The following is a 20134-nucleotide window of genomic DNA, read 5'->3' on the forward strand; positions in this document are numbered from 1 at the left end:
ACTAGACCTGGGAAGTCAACCATAGCTTACCAAAAGATGTTGTTTGTAACATGACTCATACACACCTTGAAAGTCTTTAATTTGAAAATCAAAGTCCTTTAATAATGAATTTGATGCTTGAAAGTCCTTGAAATTTGTTGTCTTCAGTACTGATTGCAAATTTTTTATTCTCAGATGGTAAATAAATTTATAGTCACAAAACTCTGGCATTGCAACGATGTCATGATGCTTAAAGTACATATTTTTCAGGATTTTTTCTTTTTCAAAGCTTTATTTTGAAGGCTGGTTCTCATATAATCGCCCTGATCGTTTCTATCGCCTTTCTCACTTCAAAAAGTTTTCTTGCAATCAAGGCGCCGGATTATATGAGAACATTACACAGACGATCGCTAACGTCTGCGGCGATTGGGGTGATCATGATCGTTTGGATCACCCTTGTTCTATCCTTCTAGCTTCTCTTTCCCTTCTTCGCCGTAAAGCAGCAATAACTGAGAATATAGGAGGCCACCAGTTTTGCTCGTTCATTGAAGGCTGCCACTGTGTTGGATGTAGGGCTCAAATGATTGTTTTTCGTAGGTACTTTTGTCTCATACCGGGTGATCGAGACGATCATATAAGAACCCCCGATCGCCTCCAATTGCTTCGATCGCCTACGATCGCCTCAGTATTTGCAAACGATCGATACGACAAGACCGATTTGGGCGATCATATGAGACCCAGCTTTAAAAGTACATATTTTTCAGGATTTTTTTCTTCAAAGATTTAGTCTAAGGTCATTATAAGCTCACGAAAAGCTTTAAACTATTGGTCCGAATGTGCAACTCTTAATTGTAATAATTTTGTTGCAGGTGCTGTCTGTGGTAGCTCAGCAGATTCACACAATTCAGAAAGCCATTGCAGAAAGAAAGCAGAAGTTCATCTTTGAAGGAACAGAACTTGTTCTCAATCCAACTTGCACAATGTTCATCACTATGAATCCTGGTTATGCAGGACGACAAGAACTGCCTGACAATCTCAAGGTACTTTATATAATGTTGTATTTTTAGCTGTTGTATTTTAGCTTATTGTAGAATTGAAGATATAAAAAGGTTGTTAAGCTGAACTTCAGGCTTGTATAAGAACATAGCTATTATTTAAAAACAACAGTGCACAAAAAGCTTTGAGCTAAATGGAACTTTGCAGGAAACTTCGGATAAGTAAGTTTTGATAAGTCATTTATTGCAAAAGCATTGCAAAATGCTGCATCTCCTTTGTGAACTCACTGGCGATTTTTGCAAACCACTTGCCAGGTTCTTTTCCGTACTGTGGCGATGATGGTTCCTGATTATGCGTTAATCAGTGAGATATCTCTCTATTCCATGGGATTCTTAGACGCTAGAAGGTAATGCTCACTAAATTATAATTAATGCCTTTTTCACTATTTTATAACACAAACCGTAAATTATTTTAAGCGTGTTTAATAATAAATATGCATAATAAATATGGCCTTTATAATAAACTATTATCTCAGTTATAATTAGTTTGTTTCCATATTTTTAAAATACGTTTGTTTATAAAAGGTCATTACGGACAAAACGTTACGATGAAAATAAGACAAATAACTTTCAACAGTTGTTTTACGGCGAATTGTATTCTTCCTGCAAATGAATTTTTATTGCTTTAAATTCTGCTATCATGTAAAGACTTTTGGAATTCATGAAAGTTACTGGTGCTCGTTAAACAGAGCGTTAGGGTTTATTATAACGGAGCTCCCACGCACGGCGAACATGAGCAGAGCCCCATAGCTACGAAAATTTGGTAAACCCACTTGGTTGTCATGCACGTGATTGTTTGGCCGTCTGTTTGTACGTCTGTACGCCAAAAAACAACAGTGCACAAAAGTAATTTTGTGCATCATTTCGTGTAAAATGACTCAAAATGTCATTGAATCATTGAACCATCTTCTACTTTGCAGTTTGGCACAGAAGATCGTAGCAACATACCAGTTGTGTTCGGAACAGCTCTCGTCCCAGTCTCATTATGATTATGGCATGAGAGCAGTCAAGTCTGTGTTGACTGCTGCTGGCAATCTGAAGCTTCGTTACCCTGATGATGACGAAGCCGAACTCATGTTAAGGGCTGTGCTTGAGGTCAACCTCGCCAAGTTCTTGGCACAGGTTAAATTTGCAATTTTATTTGATTCATCATTAACTAGTAAAGTTAAATCAGTTGTTGTATGTCTGTCCTCACCAATCTTAGTTATTCCTGTCCCATTACGTTAATTAGCACCAGCACCTTCATAGTAACGCATTTAAACTGTTCCCTCAAAGACGGTCATCATCGTTTAGGTGTTTTACGCATTACTTGTTTTTCTTGGCTGCTTGGTTGTTGACAAAGCAGAAAATGTTGGTCTAAAAGAAACATACCTCACAGAACATTTTTAAACCAACCGCAGTCCGAAGTTAGAAAATTAAGGTATTTCAGATATCTAGAGTGAAAAAAGGGACAAGTGAGCATTTATACGCCTGCAAAGTAGGCTGAAATTAGCATTATAAACACTCGACAAACCTTTCAGCTCAACGAAATGTGAACGTGAATTGTTAATTTCTTGTTTTAATTGTTTTATTTCAGGATGTGCCTCTGTTCGAAGGAATAATTTCTGACTTGTTTCCCGGCACCAACTGGCCGAACCCTGACTATGGAGTGCTGATGGACTCTCTCACAGAAAACTGCAAGATTCGCAATTTACAGGCTACAAAGTGGTTCCTCAAGAAGATCATACAGGTATGTTATGTACGAAGTCAACACTCTATTATTTACTGATTTTTAAAGGTTTGCTTCCTAACCAGTGGCAACAAAAACGTATTTGTCATTTAGAAAGGTTTTCAATAACATTCCCAAACAGTTAAAGCTTTTAGGAACTCTCTTTCGAAGAGAATTTTTAAAGAACAGCAGTTTTTCAATCATTTTATTCTGTAATTTAGTTACACTTTTACTCTTTTTACCTTTTTAATATTTTATCTCGTATTTCTTGTATTTTTATTCGTAATATTTCATAGTTTATCATAGTTTTAATATTCGTATTGTTCTGAGTATTTTTATATTTTATTGTAAATAATTATTGAGGGCCACTGGTTTGTTAGTGTTTTTATGCTATTTTAGTGCTACCCTCATTAAATAAAGACTTTACCTTACCTTACCTTACTAAGTGATCTGGAAGTTAGAAGAAAACAACATCAACAATAAAACAGACAAACTATTCATTGGACAAAAAAGCAAGTGATATTTTCGCAAGTCTTTATACGAGAATCTTCTCTTGGATTTAAAATAGCGTTATCAGCTATTTTTCACTGAAACGTACTTATTCCCCGAACTGTAGTAATATTTTACACACAAAAGCGTATTTTTGTGAGCATACAATCACATGAGTATATGCAGTTTGTATGTTTTTTGTTTTGTTTTCTGTTTTTGTTTTCGTAGAAGTAATAAATAGCCTATACGAATTATATTCCCCCCAAAATATTAAAAGACCACGTGTCCTTTTAGGAAAAATTGGATAGTTTTCGACTTGTCTGTCCCTCTTTGCAAAAAAAAAAAAAGTTATCTGATCAGGCCAATGCTTTGAATAACAGAGCTTGTACTTCACCAGTGTTCGTTCTCTCTGTAGGTTTATGAGATGATGATTGTGAGACATGGTTTCATGATAGTTGGAGATCCATTAGGAGGAAAGACAATGGCGTTTAAGGTAAACTAAAACTTAGTTTACGTTTTGTTGTTTTGTTCATTATTTTTATTTATTTTTTATTTTTTTTATTTTTTATTTTCATTGTGGCTTACCTGTAAACTAGCTGGTGCGTTCCCGCAGATTTTGCTAACCATATCTGCAGGACGCATCGAAACCATAGCTAAGTGTAATGACCACATTAAACATTGTATTGAATTGTATTGTATTGTATTGACGATTGGAAAAACTATGTGTTATGGATTTGTTGATATGGGTTCATAGCTTATGAGATATTGTTCTCTTTAGGTGCTTGCAGATGCAATGTCAGATCTTCACAAAGCGGGATATCCATATCAAAAGGTAAATAAACTAAAGAAAGAAGCGTTCACTAAAATACAGGAACATTTAGGACTTATTTCATACAATTATTTGTGTTATCATACTTGGACTCAGGTGGTATTTAAATATTTTTGGTCAATGCAATACCAGTAGAATCACGCTGAACGTACTTAAACATTGTGTGGAACCATATGCAAAAGACTTGAACATTTTCTTAAATTCATCAGCAGTAGACTAACTCTCTGTACTCTTTTAAATCAAAGCTTAGGGATCATCTTCTTTTAAACTTTTAATCATTATTTTATTTAGTTTTCAATTTTATTTGTAAATATTAGTGTTAAGTAGATTTATTTTTTATTGTAAATAGTTTCTGAAAAGCCCTATGGGGGGGATTACTATTAAAGTTCTTATCTTCTTATCTTCTTATCTTACTTATTGTGAGGTTATATCAATTGTAATCTTTGTTTTATTTTATTCTTTATTACAGTAGTCGATTCTTTTTGTGATGTTACTGTGACCAAATAAAGCAATTTTCTTCTTTATCATTTCCTCAAGGTTATTTACAAGATCATTAACCCCAAGTCAATAAGCATGGGTGAACTGTATGGCTGCTTTGACCCAGTCTCCCACGAGTGGTCAGACGGTGTTCTAGCCAACTCCTTCAGAGAGCATGCGTCGTCCACTACAGAGGACAGGAAGTGGCTGATCTTTGATGGACCTGTGGATGCCGTGTGGATTGAGAACATGAACACTGTGTTGGATGACAACAAGAAGGTCAGTCTGAAGCAAACGTTTTCTAGGGGATTTTAACCCCAGTGCCTTCACAGATTGAATGGTCACACACTAGTCTCTCTTCCACAAAAGTCAAAGTTAGAACCACCATTTACAGCATAATTAACAACCCCAAATTAAAGTACTACTTAATAGCCTTCGGGTGAATGGTCACACACTAGTGTTTCATCCACTGACTTCAAAGTTAGAACCACCTTGTACAACATAATTAACAGCACCACACTAAACTACTGCTCAATAGCTTTCATGCGAGTTGTCACACACTAGAGTTTTTTCCACAAACTTTACGGTTAGAACCACTTTGAACAGCATAATAAACTGTACTACGTGAAAATATTGTTCAGTAGCTTTCATTTTAATAGTTACACAGAATCATTGATACACACTAGGCTTTCATCCGCAAATTTCAAAGTGAGAGCCACCTTACACAGCCTAATAAACAGTAATGCTCAATAGCTTTCACTTGAACAGTCACTGCACACACTAGGGTTTCATATACAGGCTCATTTTCAGGCCTAGCCATTAAAGAAAAACACCTTGTTAAGCAAAAATAACAGTGCTATATAGAGGTACTGCTCTATAGCTTATTTGCATGGTCAGTGGTTTCTTTTCGTTTCAGTTGTGTCTGATGAGTGGTGAAATCATCCAGATGAGCAACAAACAGAGCTTGATATTTGAGCCAGCAGATCTGGAGCAAGCATCCCCTGCTACAGTCAGTCGGTGTGGAATGATCTATCTTGAGCCGCACCAGGTAAGATTCGTGATACAGTGTAATCCTAACCTAACGAACTCGGATACAAGTAAACACACTTAACACAAAACTGCATGTAGAACGAACAAGAATGTATAGGGCCGTCCATTTCGTGACTGTTTTTAAACAATATTGACCTCAATGTGAAAAAATCGTGTTGTAACTTTAAAACGTTTTTTCGTCATAAGTCACAACGTTCTTTCAAATATACCCAAAGGTAAATACACTCCGTATGCCAGATAACTTACAGGGCAACTTTGTTCATGCTTTTGAAAGGTTGTTATAATTTTTTAGAGCTGAGTGAAATGGTTATATCAATGCGGTTTTGTAAAGCCCTTTTTAGTGCAGAATGCACTATTGTGATGGTTTGTTGGGGCTGTCGTCCGCTAAACCCCTAAACCCCTAATGCCCTAAACCCCTAAAGCGCTATGGTGTAAACTTTAATAGTCAATTAATTAATTAATATCAATTAATTAATTATTTTTTGTGAAGGGGGTGGGGGTGGGGAGCACCTGACCGTACCCCTAGGTAAAACATGGAGCACATCTACGTTACTTTCATATGAAGATCTCAAACGTATATATTTGTTTCAGAAAACCCTTTGCTCTCCTTGTGGTACTACTCAACGTAATTTACACCAAACGCATGCGCATATTAGTCTACGTTGTTTTCTGGAACTATCATGAACATCGCTTGTATTGCGTGTTTGCGGTAGGCTTCCTGCAGACTTCTTGGCGCCAAGTAAAAACCGCAAATTAATTAAATTAGATTTTGAGACTTTCACATCGCTTTCGTAATTAGGTATGCAAAAACTTGCACCGGGATTTTCGGCGTGAACACCTGATAACCAGGAAACAAATATCCTAGCTGTACTGCGTTTTAAATCAAAGTCTCTTCGAGATATCGACGTTTTTGCATGAAGTATGAGTCGAAGGTTTATCCTGTGCATTGTTCTTCGAACTTCTCATTACAGTTTCTTTGTAGTTTAGTTTAACAATTTCCTATCTTCGCGGAGGAAATGCAGCCATATAATTTTGTCAAAAATGGCTCGTCCGCGCCGGGTATTTATACACATATTCCTTAACATTACACAAATAAACAGTGCAAATTTCAGCGAGATCTGACAATTCTATACTTTAAAATTGCAAGGACCTTTCGAGGCAGTCGATTACGGCAGCGAAATTAGCAAATGAAACAGCAAAATATGTGTTCGACGCTTTGTTTTTGCGACGCCATATTTGAATTATATTGTTATAGGTAGACCGCTGTTCAATGTGTTCAAGGCCGTATCGTTACGATTGCTCCACGAAAAAGCACGAAAAAAAAAATACGGATATTTCCGACTACTGTCGGGGAAAACATTGCGCATATAATTGCAGCGTAAACAAATCGTTACACTCAAGCTGCGTTTTGTCTAGGCTCTGCGAGGGTCGGATATCAAGACCCAGGATTAAACAAAAGCCATATATACAGTGAATGCTTTTGAATTATATTTGAAGATGAAATACGAAAGAATTTTGCTGTCTTTGACTGAAATTCCACTCGAACTGCGTAGATACGATCGCATGTTGTAAAGCCGATTCATGCAACATTGCTATCAACGCGAAATCTCGTCCCTAACGACCTAGGCTGATGACGAAATAGAGTTGCGCTTGCATGTAGCGACCAAATTTGGCCTAATATTTAACCGCTCCTAAGCTAAAAGAAGCCATTTGTTTTGACTTCAATAATATCTTTGAAAAGAGCGAGTTTTTTGGTATGGTTTATTTTTGACGTTTGTAATGTTTAAGCGATGTAAGTGCTAGTGATTATTTATTCGTGTTTTAGTTACGCAATCCATTGTTTGTGCGACGCTTTTTATAGATCGCCTTTCAGGCACACGTGCGTTGAGATAAGAAAGCTGACATGTCACTTTTAAAATTGTTATATAACGTTTGTAAATGTGACAAGTCACGTTTTTTCCACGAGATCACCCACAGCGGAAAGTAATCCCTTGAGAAATTAAAACAGTCCCTTGAGAAATTAAAAAAGTCCCTTGAGAGTTAACAAATATGTGGTTCCAAATTTTGACCACATAACCCCTATTCTACGTTTTTAGCTTGTAAACAAGCAAAAACGTCGAAAAAACCTGTCGAAAAATATGTTTTTTGATTAGATTTGTTTCTTTAGTTTTTGAGAATCGTCTTTCGTGCAGTCTAAACCGTAACTTAATTAAATTAAACAAATGTCATCGATGCCGCCGTAAAACAAACAAAAAACAAAAGTTTCATGTTATCGCATTTTCAAGGAAGACAAAAGTATTTTGTTACAAACGAACAAAAGTGTCGTGATACGTTTGCAAAGATTAGCGTATGGAACACCTGGGAAAGAATACAAGTAGCCTGTGAACAGTTTTTCCGAAAGTAAAATAAAGCAAATAAACACGAACATGTATAAAACATCATACTTTCAATTGTTCCATATTGCATTCTGCACTTACCAAATCATCGAGATTTTTTTATTCTGGTTTGCTTTCTTAAAAAAGGTTATATTTTCCTCATTTTCAGCTTGGCTGGGAGCCTTTGATGGAGTCTTACATGAACACACTTCCCAAGAGTCTTAACGCCGAGCATGTAGAAACCATCAAAGCGCTGTTCATGTGGCTTGTACAGCCATGTTTGTGTAAGTAGCCGTAGTGTAAGGTATTTTAATTATGCATTTGCATATCTTCTAATTGTATGTCGCAGTTTGACTAGGAACTGTCTAAGCCAAATTAGTCAGGGTAGGGGGATTATTTTTTTGCGGGGGGGGGGGGGGGTAGGGGGGATTTGACATAGTATTTAGGAAATATATAATTTAGCTCAGTTTACTGTGTTAGTTCTTCAAAAATCGACATTTCATTTTCAGCTTTTCTCCGCCACGAGTGCAAGTTCTTCATTAATACCTCCAACATGCATCTAGTGAATTCCTTTATGAATCTGTACACGTGTCTGCTGGATGAGATCGTGGCGCAGGAGCACGCTGAAGGCGCTGACAGAATGTCAAGCTCACAGGTGTGTGTACATCAAACTCAATGTCGTGTTACATGATGTGGCGTGACGTGACGTGACGTGACGTGACGTGACGTGACGTGACAACTTGAAATTTCTTCTACATCATTTCCAAGGTCAAAATATAACTCGTACATTTTTTAAGTCTATTATTTCTGCGAACTTATAGTTGTAAATCAAAACAACTTTGCCAGCTTGGCAGTTTTCTTTTATACTATGACTTCTTTCTCTGGAAATGTACAGATATTAAATAGAACCGAATCGAAACTGAGAACAAATGAACTATATCACTGTTAGAGCAGTTTTCAATTGAGTGTCGTAAAACCAAAACCAAACTAATAACTCTGGCCAATCACAAAGGACATAGACAATCCAGTGAACCAATCAAAACTCGAAGCAAATACATGTACCTGGCACGAAGCACGGGAAAACGTGCGCGAGCGAGACACGATTGGTTTTGGTTTTTGTTCTGATTGGCTGAGAAAGTGGCGCGAGATTTTTAAGCCAATCACTGAGCGTAGTAATGCAAAACCAAAGCAAACGCAATTTACTTTCGACACTCAAGTGAAAACCGCTCTAACAAACTTATAAACACGAGTCTTACAACATCACGTGCACAATGTCAAATCGGTTAGGGACCAGACACTCAATACCATTAACTGACAAACAACTGTTCACTTGAATCTGGTGAGGACTTCCGCTCAGGTTTTAGAAATGCCAGCCACCAAAAAACTCAAATAGCGTAAAGGCTTTTTCTTGTAAAATACAATTGCATGAATATAGATTCACAGACTCAGAAGTTCTCCTTAGACCAAAATGTATTTGATTTTTGTAGGTAGATTGGATTTTCCATTCTTTTGCAACTGATGGATTTTACTCTCTTCTCCATAACGTTTCTGTGTGAATCTTTTGAATAAAGTTTCTTATAATTTGTGGTACTTTTTGTCTGGGATAATGTACAACTGGAAAATTTGGTTAGATCAATCCAAACTCTCTTTTTGTTGTTTTTTAGATCACCAGCTGGCTTCAGTGTCTGTTCATCTTTGCCATGGTTTGGTCCATTGGTGGCACAATTAACGGGGACAGTCGGAAGAAATTTGACGCATTTTTTAGACTGCTGATTAGTGGAACAGATAAGGATCACCCCAAACCAAACAACATCAAGATGACCAAGGTGAAATTAATATAACCATTTGATTTCCTCGCAAGTTCTAGAAATCACGAATTCGTGAAAAAGTCTCATCTATAAAAACCAGGAAATTAAAACAACTCTTTCGTGTTTCCATGTATATTTTGTCAAAGGCATTTTGTATTGGGTCTAATACCCCAATTCTTGGAACACATCTGGAACATAATGTAGAAATCAAGAAATAGTTTCTGGCGACACTTTCGAAGCCGCACATTTGCGTTTCTTATATTTAGTTTCTACCTCCTGTGACTGAGATCTAAGAAAGAATAATTGTCAAAATGATTTTAAGATATTTTACAACAACCAATATCACACCCATTTAATTACCTGTTAGAAATATGCCGAATTTGTGTCTTTTTCATTTTTTTTTTTGGTAAGCAAGTTGCATCAGTTTTGTATTGACGTGAAAATTAAATATATGCTATTTCTTTATCTCTTGCAGCAAAACGTGTTTCCTGACCGCGGTACTGTGTACGACTTCTATTTTGTCAAGCAAGCCAGTGGCTCGTGGAACAACTGGATTGAAAGAGTGGATAAATCCAAGAATGTCATTCCCAAGGATGCGAAGGTACAATGATCTTCAAACTGAAACTTGGGCACTTAAGAGGATGGGGGGGTGGAGGGGGGAAAAAAAAAAGAAAAGAAAAAAAAGAAGGGGAGGGAGAGGGGGGGGACACATTTGGTTGCAATGAAGCTACGGGTTTGTCATTTAGATCCATAGAAGTAATTTCTTTGCAAACATTAAGTTTCATAGCGAATATTTGGGAAGCTCAATAAAATAAACTTAACTTACTCAGCCATGACACAGTCCCTTTAAACTAATTTGTTATATTGGGTTGACAGGCCAGCGAGCTGATGATTCCAACTGACGAGACTGCTCGTCAAATGTTTTTCTTGGAAGCTTTCCTCACTCACCAGAAACCATTGCTGTTTATCGGTCCGACTGGTACGGGAAAGTCAGCCATCACCAACAACTACATCATCAGAATGCCAAAAGAGAAGTAAGATTGTTTGACTCATAGACAAAAAATTCGATGGTAGATAGTACCTCTTAAAAAGAGGTATTTAATGTATAGGGTGGTTTTACTTAACCCGTGAAATAGATAGTGGGATAGTACACGCTACTACTTCGTAGTAGTTCTTATTATTCCGCTATAATTAGTAATTCTTTTGTTTTTTACTCCTTGTCTTTTGTGTACCACGCACTAATACTTATTAGAAAGCACTATTAAGCACTAACTATGTTTTTTTAATACCGTTCTTATGGCAAAATATAAAGACCTGGGGCTATATACAGATGAAGCTTGCATGTGGCGACATTTTGAAGCGATGCAGACTTTTGACTTAAACAAGTTAAGATATTTCGAGTTGGAATAAACGTTAAGTTTATTTATTATAAAAAAAGGAACTAACAACGCCAATTGACAATCAATTAACGAGTTATAACAAATCACTACAAACACCGCAGATAGTTGTTAGTGACTATTTTTGTTTTCTTCTTTTCCGAGGTTATCAGGTTCTTGTTGTCATGCCTTCTTAGATCTGCCTTCAAAAGCTGAAGGAATGTTAGTAATTGGTCATGGCTTGCAATTACAACTGTAATCACTTTTCTCTTTCCTTTCTTCCAGATTTCTTCCAATCAACATCAACTTTTCAGCTCGTACCAGCGCTGGCCAAACCCAGGACATTATCATGTCCAAGCTGGACAGGTAAGGTTCTCAACGTTTGATTTGTATTTTTTTTCTCAGTATAACAGCATTGATTCCTTTTTTTGCGGCCTAATCAACCCCGACAACCCGAGTTGAAATAAAGTAATTTGCCTCTAAAGTCAAAATGCAAACTCTGCTTTACCATTTCACAAATTTTTTATTACCTTACTTGGACGAATTCTGAAGAATAAATCCTCTCGAATAACCTCCGATCTTCCCAATTCCCCCAACAATGAGCCAAGTGCTGTATACCATGACAAAATCAGGACCTATTACTCTATTATTCATACTTGTATTTTTTCAATAGGCGTCGCAAAGGAGTGTACGGTCCCCCTCCCGGTAAGAAATGTGTTGTGTTTGTCGATGACCTCAACATGCCATCCAAGGAGAAGTATGGTGCCCAGCCTCCTATTGAGTTGTTGAGACAGGTGAGTTGAAAAACAGAACATGGATTTGCGTGTTAGAGCTCACTTGGTTGCAATTACAGTTAGTATCGTCAGGTTTTCGGCAAATCTACGAATCATCCTAAACAGAATGTCCGATTTTTTGTTGTCCAATCAGAAAATAGCGCGAAAATTAACGCTGAAAGTTGTCACGTCAACTTGACGTAATCAAGATACGCCCTTCCCCGCTGTTTAGTAACACTTCAGACGATAACTGCCGGCTCAGACAATTCTCTAGGAGTGAAATACCAACCAAAAACGCCGCTTGAGCTCGCAACTGGGGCCAAGGAATAAGTGTTTGGCTTGTATGAGTTATTTTATTATTTCTGTTACTAATTGACCATGCACGCATTCATGGTAACACGTGCTATTGTGTGTGAATTGACTCTGTGGTGTTTTTTTGTTAATTTTCTGTTCAGTGGCTGGATCATTCTCACTGGTATGACCGTAAGGACACTTCCAAGTTGGAACTTATGGATATGGTGAGGATGCATGTTTGTGTTTGTTTTAGTCGTTTTAGATTTGATATGTTTAGAACATTGCTTTTCAATGTTCATTTGAGAATGATAGTTGATTGCGCAAGACTTTTTTGACAAACGATTAAGAAGTTCTCCAAAATCGTGTGAGAGGAACAGATTCGCTATCAAAGATGGACCCAACGAACCTTTTGGTCACCAAGGGAACTCAGAGCCTTCAGGGGCTAGAATGACCAGCGACAGTAAAAGCCAACAGGAAGCTGTCGCTGCGAGACTGGGAGCCTTGAGCACCAAGACAAAGACAAGATTAGGATTCTGGAATGTAAGAAAAATAAGAAAAAAAGAACTTCAACGCAGCATGTGTTAAAACTTGTCAAGTAGCGTTTCGTCATGCTCCAAAATTCAACTTAACCAAAGTCACTGCTAAGCTGTTGTGCTCTTAAAACTTTGTACCAAACAATGTCAACCAAACGTTGTGAGTGAATGTAATAGAATGATCATGTTTGTTTGTTTGTTTCTTCAGCTCATCGTCTCTGCCATGGGTCCTCCCGGTGGAGGCCGTAATGACATCTCAGATCGGTTTACTCGGCACATGAACATCATATCCATTGACTCGTTTGATGACAACACCATGACCAAGATTTTCACCGCCATTGTTGACTGGCACTTTGCTAAAGGGTTTGATGCTTCCTTTGGGAGGCTGGGAAAGGTAAGATATATACGTCATCATCGACTATTAGACACTTGATTGCTGCCATTTTATGAGGTCCTGAATAGCTGTTATATCTCGTACCAGATGTTATTGCAATTGAGCCTGAGGTAATATATTCTTTTGTTAGGGAAGTATGCGAAGGAGGCAAAACAAAACCCAATGCAGAATGACCCTGTCGCCTCGTTTGTTTGTCCAACCGCTGAGAACTGTAAAAACAGCTATTGAGACAGCAAATCTATTAATAATTCGATTCCCGTCGGGGACTCAGAATTTTTCTTTGTCCCATGCTCGTGTCATGTTGAATACTTCATCTTCATTATTTATTACCGAGCTTCAAATTTACCATCTTTATTATTTACTACAAACTTGATGAATTCGACATTGCTGATCCTAGCAGTATGCGGGACGCGTGTCACTTATCAACCTAGTAAAATAGCCCAGCTCACAACGAGTCTCTCGTAGCTCAGTTGGTTAGAGCGCCCAACCGGTATCTGGGAGACCATGGGTTCGATTCCCGTCGGGGACTCAGAATTTTTCTTTGTTCCATGCTCGTGTCATGTTGAATACTTCATCTTCAGCAAATCTATTATATATAACCATAATGTGGAATTCTTGTTTGTCAGCGAGCCGCTATGTCACAAAGTGAATGTGTTCAGAAATTATCACAGATGACACAGGCGCTGTTGTAATAACTTGATCCCAAGCAAAGTTTTCCAACCCCCTGCATGGAAGCTCTGTATTATATCCCTTCTTGGTGGCTCAAAGTCATCGTATTTCCTGTTATATTTTTCCTTACTAAAGAAGAACGCCAGAAAGGAAAAAGTTTTTGATTAGTTCTTGACATCTTTCAACTTCTTAGCCAAGTAAAGTCAAGTTAGTCTAGAAGGCGAAAATGTAAAAGTAGCTACATGATAATAAGCAATCCTGAGACCATTTTAGTCGCCATGGCGACTAAAATTTTGGAGCTGGCGACCAAATTTAAACCAAGGTCGCCAGACTGGCGACTAAAATTGAGAGGATTGATTAAAAGCATCAGCTTATTTGTTGACTAAAATTTTTCACTGGCGACCAAAACTTGTTTAGTTGGTGGCCAAATGGCCACTAAGGAAAAAAGTAAACTTGAAGGGTCGATTGCACAAGTCATTTTCGTTGCTCGGTTGACTGATAAGTTTAAATCTCTTCAAAAGGGATGTCAGTTGTTAACTTAAAGCACAACAAGTTCTTAGAGAAAAAATGAAGGTGCTAGGGAAACATAATAATTATTGGATTGTCCTCTTCTCTACTACATTTCGCACATGCAGACCTTAACTGCAACCTTTATCTCTTTGTTCCTTTTACAGATTCTTGTACAGGCCACAATGCACGTGTACAAGTCTGTTGTGGAGAAATTCCTCCCGACTCCCAGCAAGTCGCACTACGTGTTTAACTTGCGTGACTTCGCGCGTGTCGTGTTTGGCGTGCTACTCGTTCCCTCCACGCACCTTCAGGAGGGTGACAAGCTGATCCGACTGTGGATCCACGAGGTGTACCGCGTGTTTTATGACAGGTTGATTGATAGCGGCGATCGAGTGATGTTCTTTGACATGATGAAAGAGACGACAAAACAGCAGTTCAAAAAAGACATGGATAGTTTGCTGGATCACATTGTACCGACAGGAGAAAAACTCAAGGACGATCATATCAGGTTATACATTGTTGAAAACTGTATAAAAAAATGTCTTACCCTTTACATCCCCCTAGCATAGACATTAATTCGTTCTTCGTTTAATCCTTGGAAACTCGCTTGCCAGGAATCATTATGTCGTTAAGTAAAATCGACTTCCGTGAATGTTATCTTCAGTTTATAAATGCTGAAAAGAAGGAGTTTTTATAAGGATTGGGAAAAACATTTTCTCGTGAAAAAAATCGTATTCGTTTATAAACCATAACTGCTTCTGCTTTCATTTCTTACGACTTTACAAATGGATTCATTCAAGGCCAGATTTTGTATCTCGAGTCGCTTATCTACACTTTATACTCGTTGATATAAAAGCACAGATCTAGAGAATCATTGTCTGAGAACTTGGCGTTTCATTTTGGAGCTTTGGTCCTTATTATTTAGCATAGTCGCTGTTGCTGCTGCCTTTTCATTCTCGTATTTACTGTTTCGTGGTATTAATTTTTTTTAGGAGTTTATTTTTCGGTGACTACATGGTCCCTGATAGTCCTGAAAGAATCTACGATGAAGTCACTGATCTAGCCCACCTGACACAACAAATGGAAGGGTTAGTAAATTAGATAATAGCTTCTTAGCCGATCAACACACAGAAACATTCATGTCTTTTTTTATTTTTCGCTTTCTTCCATTGTTTCTGTATTGTAGTAGGGTGTGAATTACAATGCGACTCATGCTTACCAGACAGAGACACTTAGATAACGAAAGCTAATCGCATCGCAGAAGGCAAACACATAGAATTCCAACTTAGTTTGTTCGGCCATTGGGTGCTCAGTGTAATACAACAACGTCTTAACGTGATCTACGGTGTATTTTAGATCTTATGAAAGGCGCATTCGGAAGACTATAATTTTAGTCGTTGCAATGAAGAAAATACTGAGCTTGTATATCTTGGAATTCAGATAATATTCACACAATAGACTTTTCCCGCATTCCACTTTAGTGCGTACGAACAATAGCGCCATAAGGAGGTTGGGGCGGAAATTATTTTTTTCATACATTTCTGGTATTTTTGTCCACCCTAACCTCGACTTGGCGCCATTGTTTGTTGGAATGCAGGAAAGGTCTATTGGGGGATTATGCCAAAACTTTTTCTTGAGGCATTAAAGTTCACTTGCAATGTACTTACCGGTTGGAGGCTGGACTGAATTGAAATTTAGCCCAGGATTGTATGACAAGCCGAGTTTTGTCAGTAAGGATCGTCTAAGTGGCTACTCGCTTCTTAAATTTTTACTCATTCACTTTTATAAGAGTAACCTTTAGTGGAAGGTTTTTAAAAAGCGTTCCCTGCTTGGACCTGTTAGCCCATTCTCGTCCCCATAGCCCTTTCGTTTCTCTTAGCCGGCTTGGCACGAGAAAACGGAGGGCTCTGGGGACATAGGATTTTTGAATTAATTCGAATTTTTTGATTGGTGTTTGGAACAAAGAATTCCTAAACGGAAGTCAAAAACATAACGACTCTCTCATACATTCTTTTAAAACGTCATGACTGCATACATGAAGACCGGAAGTCCTAGAATCTAGGACTGGAAATTCTCTGTCCCCAGAGCCCTTCGTTTTCTCGTGCCAAGGCTCAGCCGGCTAAGAGAAACGAAAGGGCTATGGGGACGAGAATGCTGTTAGCCTACGTTTCTACTCGCCCCAATCTCCTTGTTCCTTCTTTGACGTGCACTGATTGTTTATTTGTAGGTATCTTGATGAATTCAATCAGATGAGCAAGACACCAATGTCTCTTGTTATGTTCAAGTTTGCCATTGAACATATCTCACGAGTGGCTCGAGTGTTGAAGCAGGACAATGGGCACGCCTTACTTGTTGGTAAGCAAAGCTGTAACTTGGGCTTTTTGGGGAATGTTTACTTTTCGTGAGACAAGATAAACTGTTTAAAAATATGCTGACTTTGGCACGAGAAGCAAAACGAACGCACGTTATGCACTTATTGCATTCATCCTAGGTCAATAAATTGACAAAATGTAGAAATCGGGACTTGAGCAAAATATTGGGTCGGCATGTGACCCTAATACAGAAATTAAAATTAAAGATTTGAAATAGAAATAAAAAATAAATGCCCCTTATACTGCTTGTAGAATATACATTATGCTGTGAGCGCTATATTTGCAGGGCGAATCATCTAAGTTCTGAAGTATTCTTCAATTCAAGGCCTCTTTTACACTTGGAAATGACCAATTAAGCTATAAGTTACTTAGAATCTAAGGTGAAAAAATAGTTTTCTGTCCAATTTCCAACACTGGAGGGAAGAAAGGGAGAGGGGATACTTTATGGCACTTTTCAAGACAAAAACGCCGAAAGAGTAAAAAAGACCCGGGGGGGGGGGGATCTCTTGCCCCTTTAAAAAAGAACGTTTGGTTTTCCCCAGAAAGATATTAACGTCCCACGGCACATTTAATGAAACCACCAAAGTAACTTTATTTGTTAATTCAGAGGTAAACTAATCTTGTATTGTGTATTTTGTGTCCAGGTATTGGTGGAAGCGGTCGTCAGAGTGCCACACGTCTGGCCACCTTTATGGCGGACTATGATCTGTTCCAGATTGAAATCACACGAAACTACACCAAGAGTGAATGGAGAGAAGACGTCAAGAAGGTATCAGTAATGTTGGGTTAGGGTTGAGTCAGTTAACACGGAATGTGTATGAATAAAATTGTGTATTTACTCTTGAATGATCAATACCTAGACCTAGCTATGTGTGAAATGGTGACTTAAGATTGTTTAAGTCAAAACAAAGGCTGCGTAACTTTATTGCACTTTCGTTATTAGAGAGATTAAGCATGATGTTTATGTCATTCCGCAAACGGCAAAAATTCAACTTCTGCCGTCTGCCGTCTGCCGTTTGGCGTTCGTACGCGGAAATGAGTAGTTTTGTGTTTGTCGTGAATGTGGGATTTTCCCCCTATTTTTATGAGGGATAATTTTAGAATTTCCATAAAAAGGTCACAATAAAAGGCAAGCTCGTGTTTGCCGTTTGCCGTATAACGTCATGCTTAATCTCTCTATGGCTAAACCAACTGCGTTGGTTCTGTAGAAGTTTTCAGGAGGCGCTCCAACGTATTTTTACACAAGCTGTTACAATGTAAATTTCTTGCGCTGTTTGGCTACTTTTTAATCGTCAATAAGATTATATACTCATTAAAGTGTATCGTGAAAATTGACTGTAATGAGACTTGTTTATGTTGCAGTATTCAAAGTTAATAATAAGAGATGATTGAACTCTGAAATAATTGATTAGGTGGCATCGTAAATTTATTAATTATTTATTAATTCAGTTGAAGCCGCTGTCATAGTATCGTAAAATAGGTTCTTGAATCCCTTATGTTTTCTCTAGCTCCTGATAATTAAATTTATTTCCTGCTTTCTCTAGATGCTAATCAAGGCGGGTGTGGACGGTAAACAGACAGTGTTTCTGTTCAGTGACAATCAGATCAAGGAAGAGTCGTTTGTGGAAGATATCAACATGATTCTAAATACTGGTGATGTGCCTAACATCTTCCCCGCTGATGAGAAGGCTGATGTCATTGATAAGATGCAAACTGTGGCCAGAGTGGAGGTGAGCAAAACCACCAGTACATAATGTCTGTTAAGAAATTCGGCCTTAACCTGAATGAACGAGCGATCCGCTTTTATGATCACCAAATGACAAGGGAAGGGTTCAGAGGGGGTTTAATGTCCTTTCCCCTCGCCCATTACTCATACCGCCAAGAAACTGATTTTCCACAAGAACTGATCTGAGTCGGCTATGTGGAAAACTAAAAACGCAACTGTATGTTTCGAGGCACATGTAAACCCTGCAAATATGATCAGTAGAATCTTTCTTCGGTGCTTTTACTGAAAACGTTCATCGCCGTCTTTCGAAAATGACTCAGTGCGCCGTTGTTGTAGCATAATAACGAAAGTTTGACAAGGGAACCTTATACTTTGTGGTCGAAAAAATAAGGATCGAAAACGTTTTTTGGACGTTTCGACTTTCATTCTGCTCGCTGCGCGTGCGCGCGCGCTGCCAAGCGCTGACGTTTGCGTACGTTGTATTTGTTAATTGTGACGACAGCCAAACGTTCATTGACATTTCCAACGAAAACCTCGCAAAGAAATCACGGCCGCTAAAAATCTAAACACTTCAAGAGCATTTTCAAGAAAAAACGGGACGGCGATAAAAGGGCGCTCTCGATGAAACAAACTTGCTATTCTACGAATACCATTCGCGTTTTCTTGCGTATTTTAACAGTTTTTTCTTCGCAACGCCATGTTTACACATTTCTGTAAATAACTTGTTCATTTTTTTTCTCAGGGCCGTAAAATCGACGCTACTCCTCTGGCGATGTACAACTTCTTCATTGAGCGAGTTCGAGCTAATCTGCACGTAGTGCTGGCCATGAGTCCTATCGGTGATGCGTTCAGAAGCCGAATGAGAATGTTTCCCTCACTTATCAACTGCTGTACTATCGACTGGTTTCAGGTAATACTTTGTCCCTCCAGTCAACATATGTAATCCCGGTGCATGATCCTTAACTTAACTTTATTCAGCAGAGGTGTCAATACTTCTGCAAATATTATTTGCATTGCATTCTGTAGCCAGCCTTTTAGGGTTTGTGTTGTTAAAATTATTTCCTGGTGTCATAGGCTTGGCCCGAGGATGCGCTGGAGATGGTGGCGAATAAATTCCTTGAAGAAGTGGACATGGCGCATGAAGTTCGTAAGCTGTGCGTCTTCATGTGCAAGTATTTCCACGAGAGCGTCAGAGAATTGTCTGACAGGTTAGTTTGTTGTTCGCTTATTTCTTTATATCTCTCCGGGTTCAAGCCCGGGTCGTTGTGTTATGTTCTTGGGCAAGAAACTTTAATTTCGCAGTGTATAAATGGGTACCAGCAAATTTGATGCTGTAGTAACCCAAGGATGGACTAGCATCCCATCCAGGGGGAGTAGAAACACTCCTAGTCGCTTAATGCTACGGAAATCGTAAAAAGCTCCGACCTGGTGCTGACTCGTCCCCAGTCGTGTTCAGCAGTCGACTCAAGACGGACTCAAAAGACGACTGGGGACGAGTCAGGACCTGGTGGGCCACAAGCCTTGAACGCGGCAGACCTTGTTACAGTGGTATATTTATTGTTTCTCTTGTGTAGCCTGCGAGCAAGCTCTGTTAGGGTTACCGGGTGGAGGAACGATTCGTTTCTTGTCAGACGATTACACAAATAGCAAGCGTTTCATCTAACGTGTTCCGTCTCCTTGACTCTCCTAGAACAAGATCGTTGCTCTCCTTTGCAAA

General features: G+C 38.5%; 1 protein-coding gene across 2 annotated transcripts in view; it reads left to right on the forward strand.

The window, feature by feature from the left end:
* Positions 1-20134, forward strand: part of LOC144633956 (dynein axonemal heavy chain 3-like) — a 116336-nt gene that overhangs the window by 39325 nt on the left and 56877 nt on the right. For both annotated transcript variants that reach the window (XR_013567127.1, XM_078492886.1), the window contains exons 34-57: positions 849-1019; positions 1290-1381; positions 1955-2156; positions 2611-2763; positions 3647-3724; positions 4010-4063; positions 4598-4816; positions 5454-5585; positions 8132-8246; positions 8472-8617; positions 9627-9788; positions 10246-10371; positions 10647-10804; positions 11432-11512; positions 11820-11940; positions 12375-12437; positions 12955-13140; positions 14484-14827; positions 15312-15407; positions 16547-16674; positions 17336-17460; positions 18236-18421; positions 19160-19327; positions 19492-19625. Coding sequence is in view for 1 of the 2 variants with exons in the window: in XM_078492886.1 (XP_078349012.1) it covers positions 849-1019; positions 1290-1381; positions 1955-2156; positions 2611-2763; positions 3647-3724; positions 4010-4063; positions 4598-4816; positions 5454-5585; positions 8132-8246; positions 8472-8617; positions 9627-9788; positions 10246-10371; positions 10647-10804; positions 11432-11512; positions 11820-11940; positions 12375-12437; positions 12955-13140; positions 14484-14827; positions 15312-15407; positions 16547-16674; positions 17336-17460; positions 18236-18421; positions 19160-19327; positions 19492-19625 (3440 nt within the window). In the remaining variant the exon portion in view is untranslated. The remainder of the gene's footprint in view (positions 1-848; positions 1020-1289; positions 1382-1954; positions 2157-2610; positions 2764-3646; positions 3725-4009; positions 4064-4597; positions 4817-5453; positions 5586-8131; positions 8247-8471; positions 8618-9626; positions 9789-10245; positions 10372-10646; positions 10805-11431; positions 11513-11819; positions 11941-12374; positions 12438-12954; positions 13141-14483; positions 14828-15311; positions 15408-16546; positions 16675-17335; positions 17461-18235; positions 18422-19159; positions 19328-19491; positions 19626-20134) is intronic.

This window comes from Oculina patagonica, chromosome 12 (genome assembly GCF_052425735.1).
Source record: "Oculina patagonica isolate OP01 chromosome 12, crgOcupat, whole genome shotgun sequence".
In the NCBI taxonomy this organism is placed as follows: Eukaryota; Metazoa; Cnidaria; class Anthozoa; order Scleractinia; family Oculinidae; genus Oculina; species Oculina patagonica.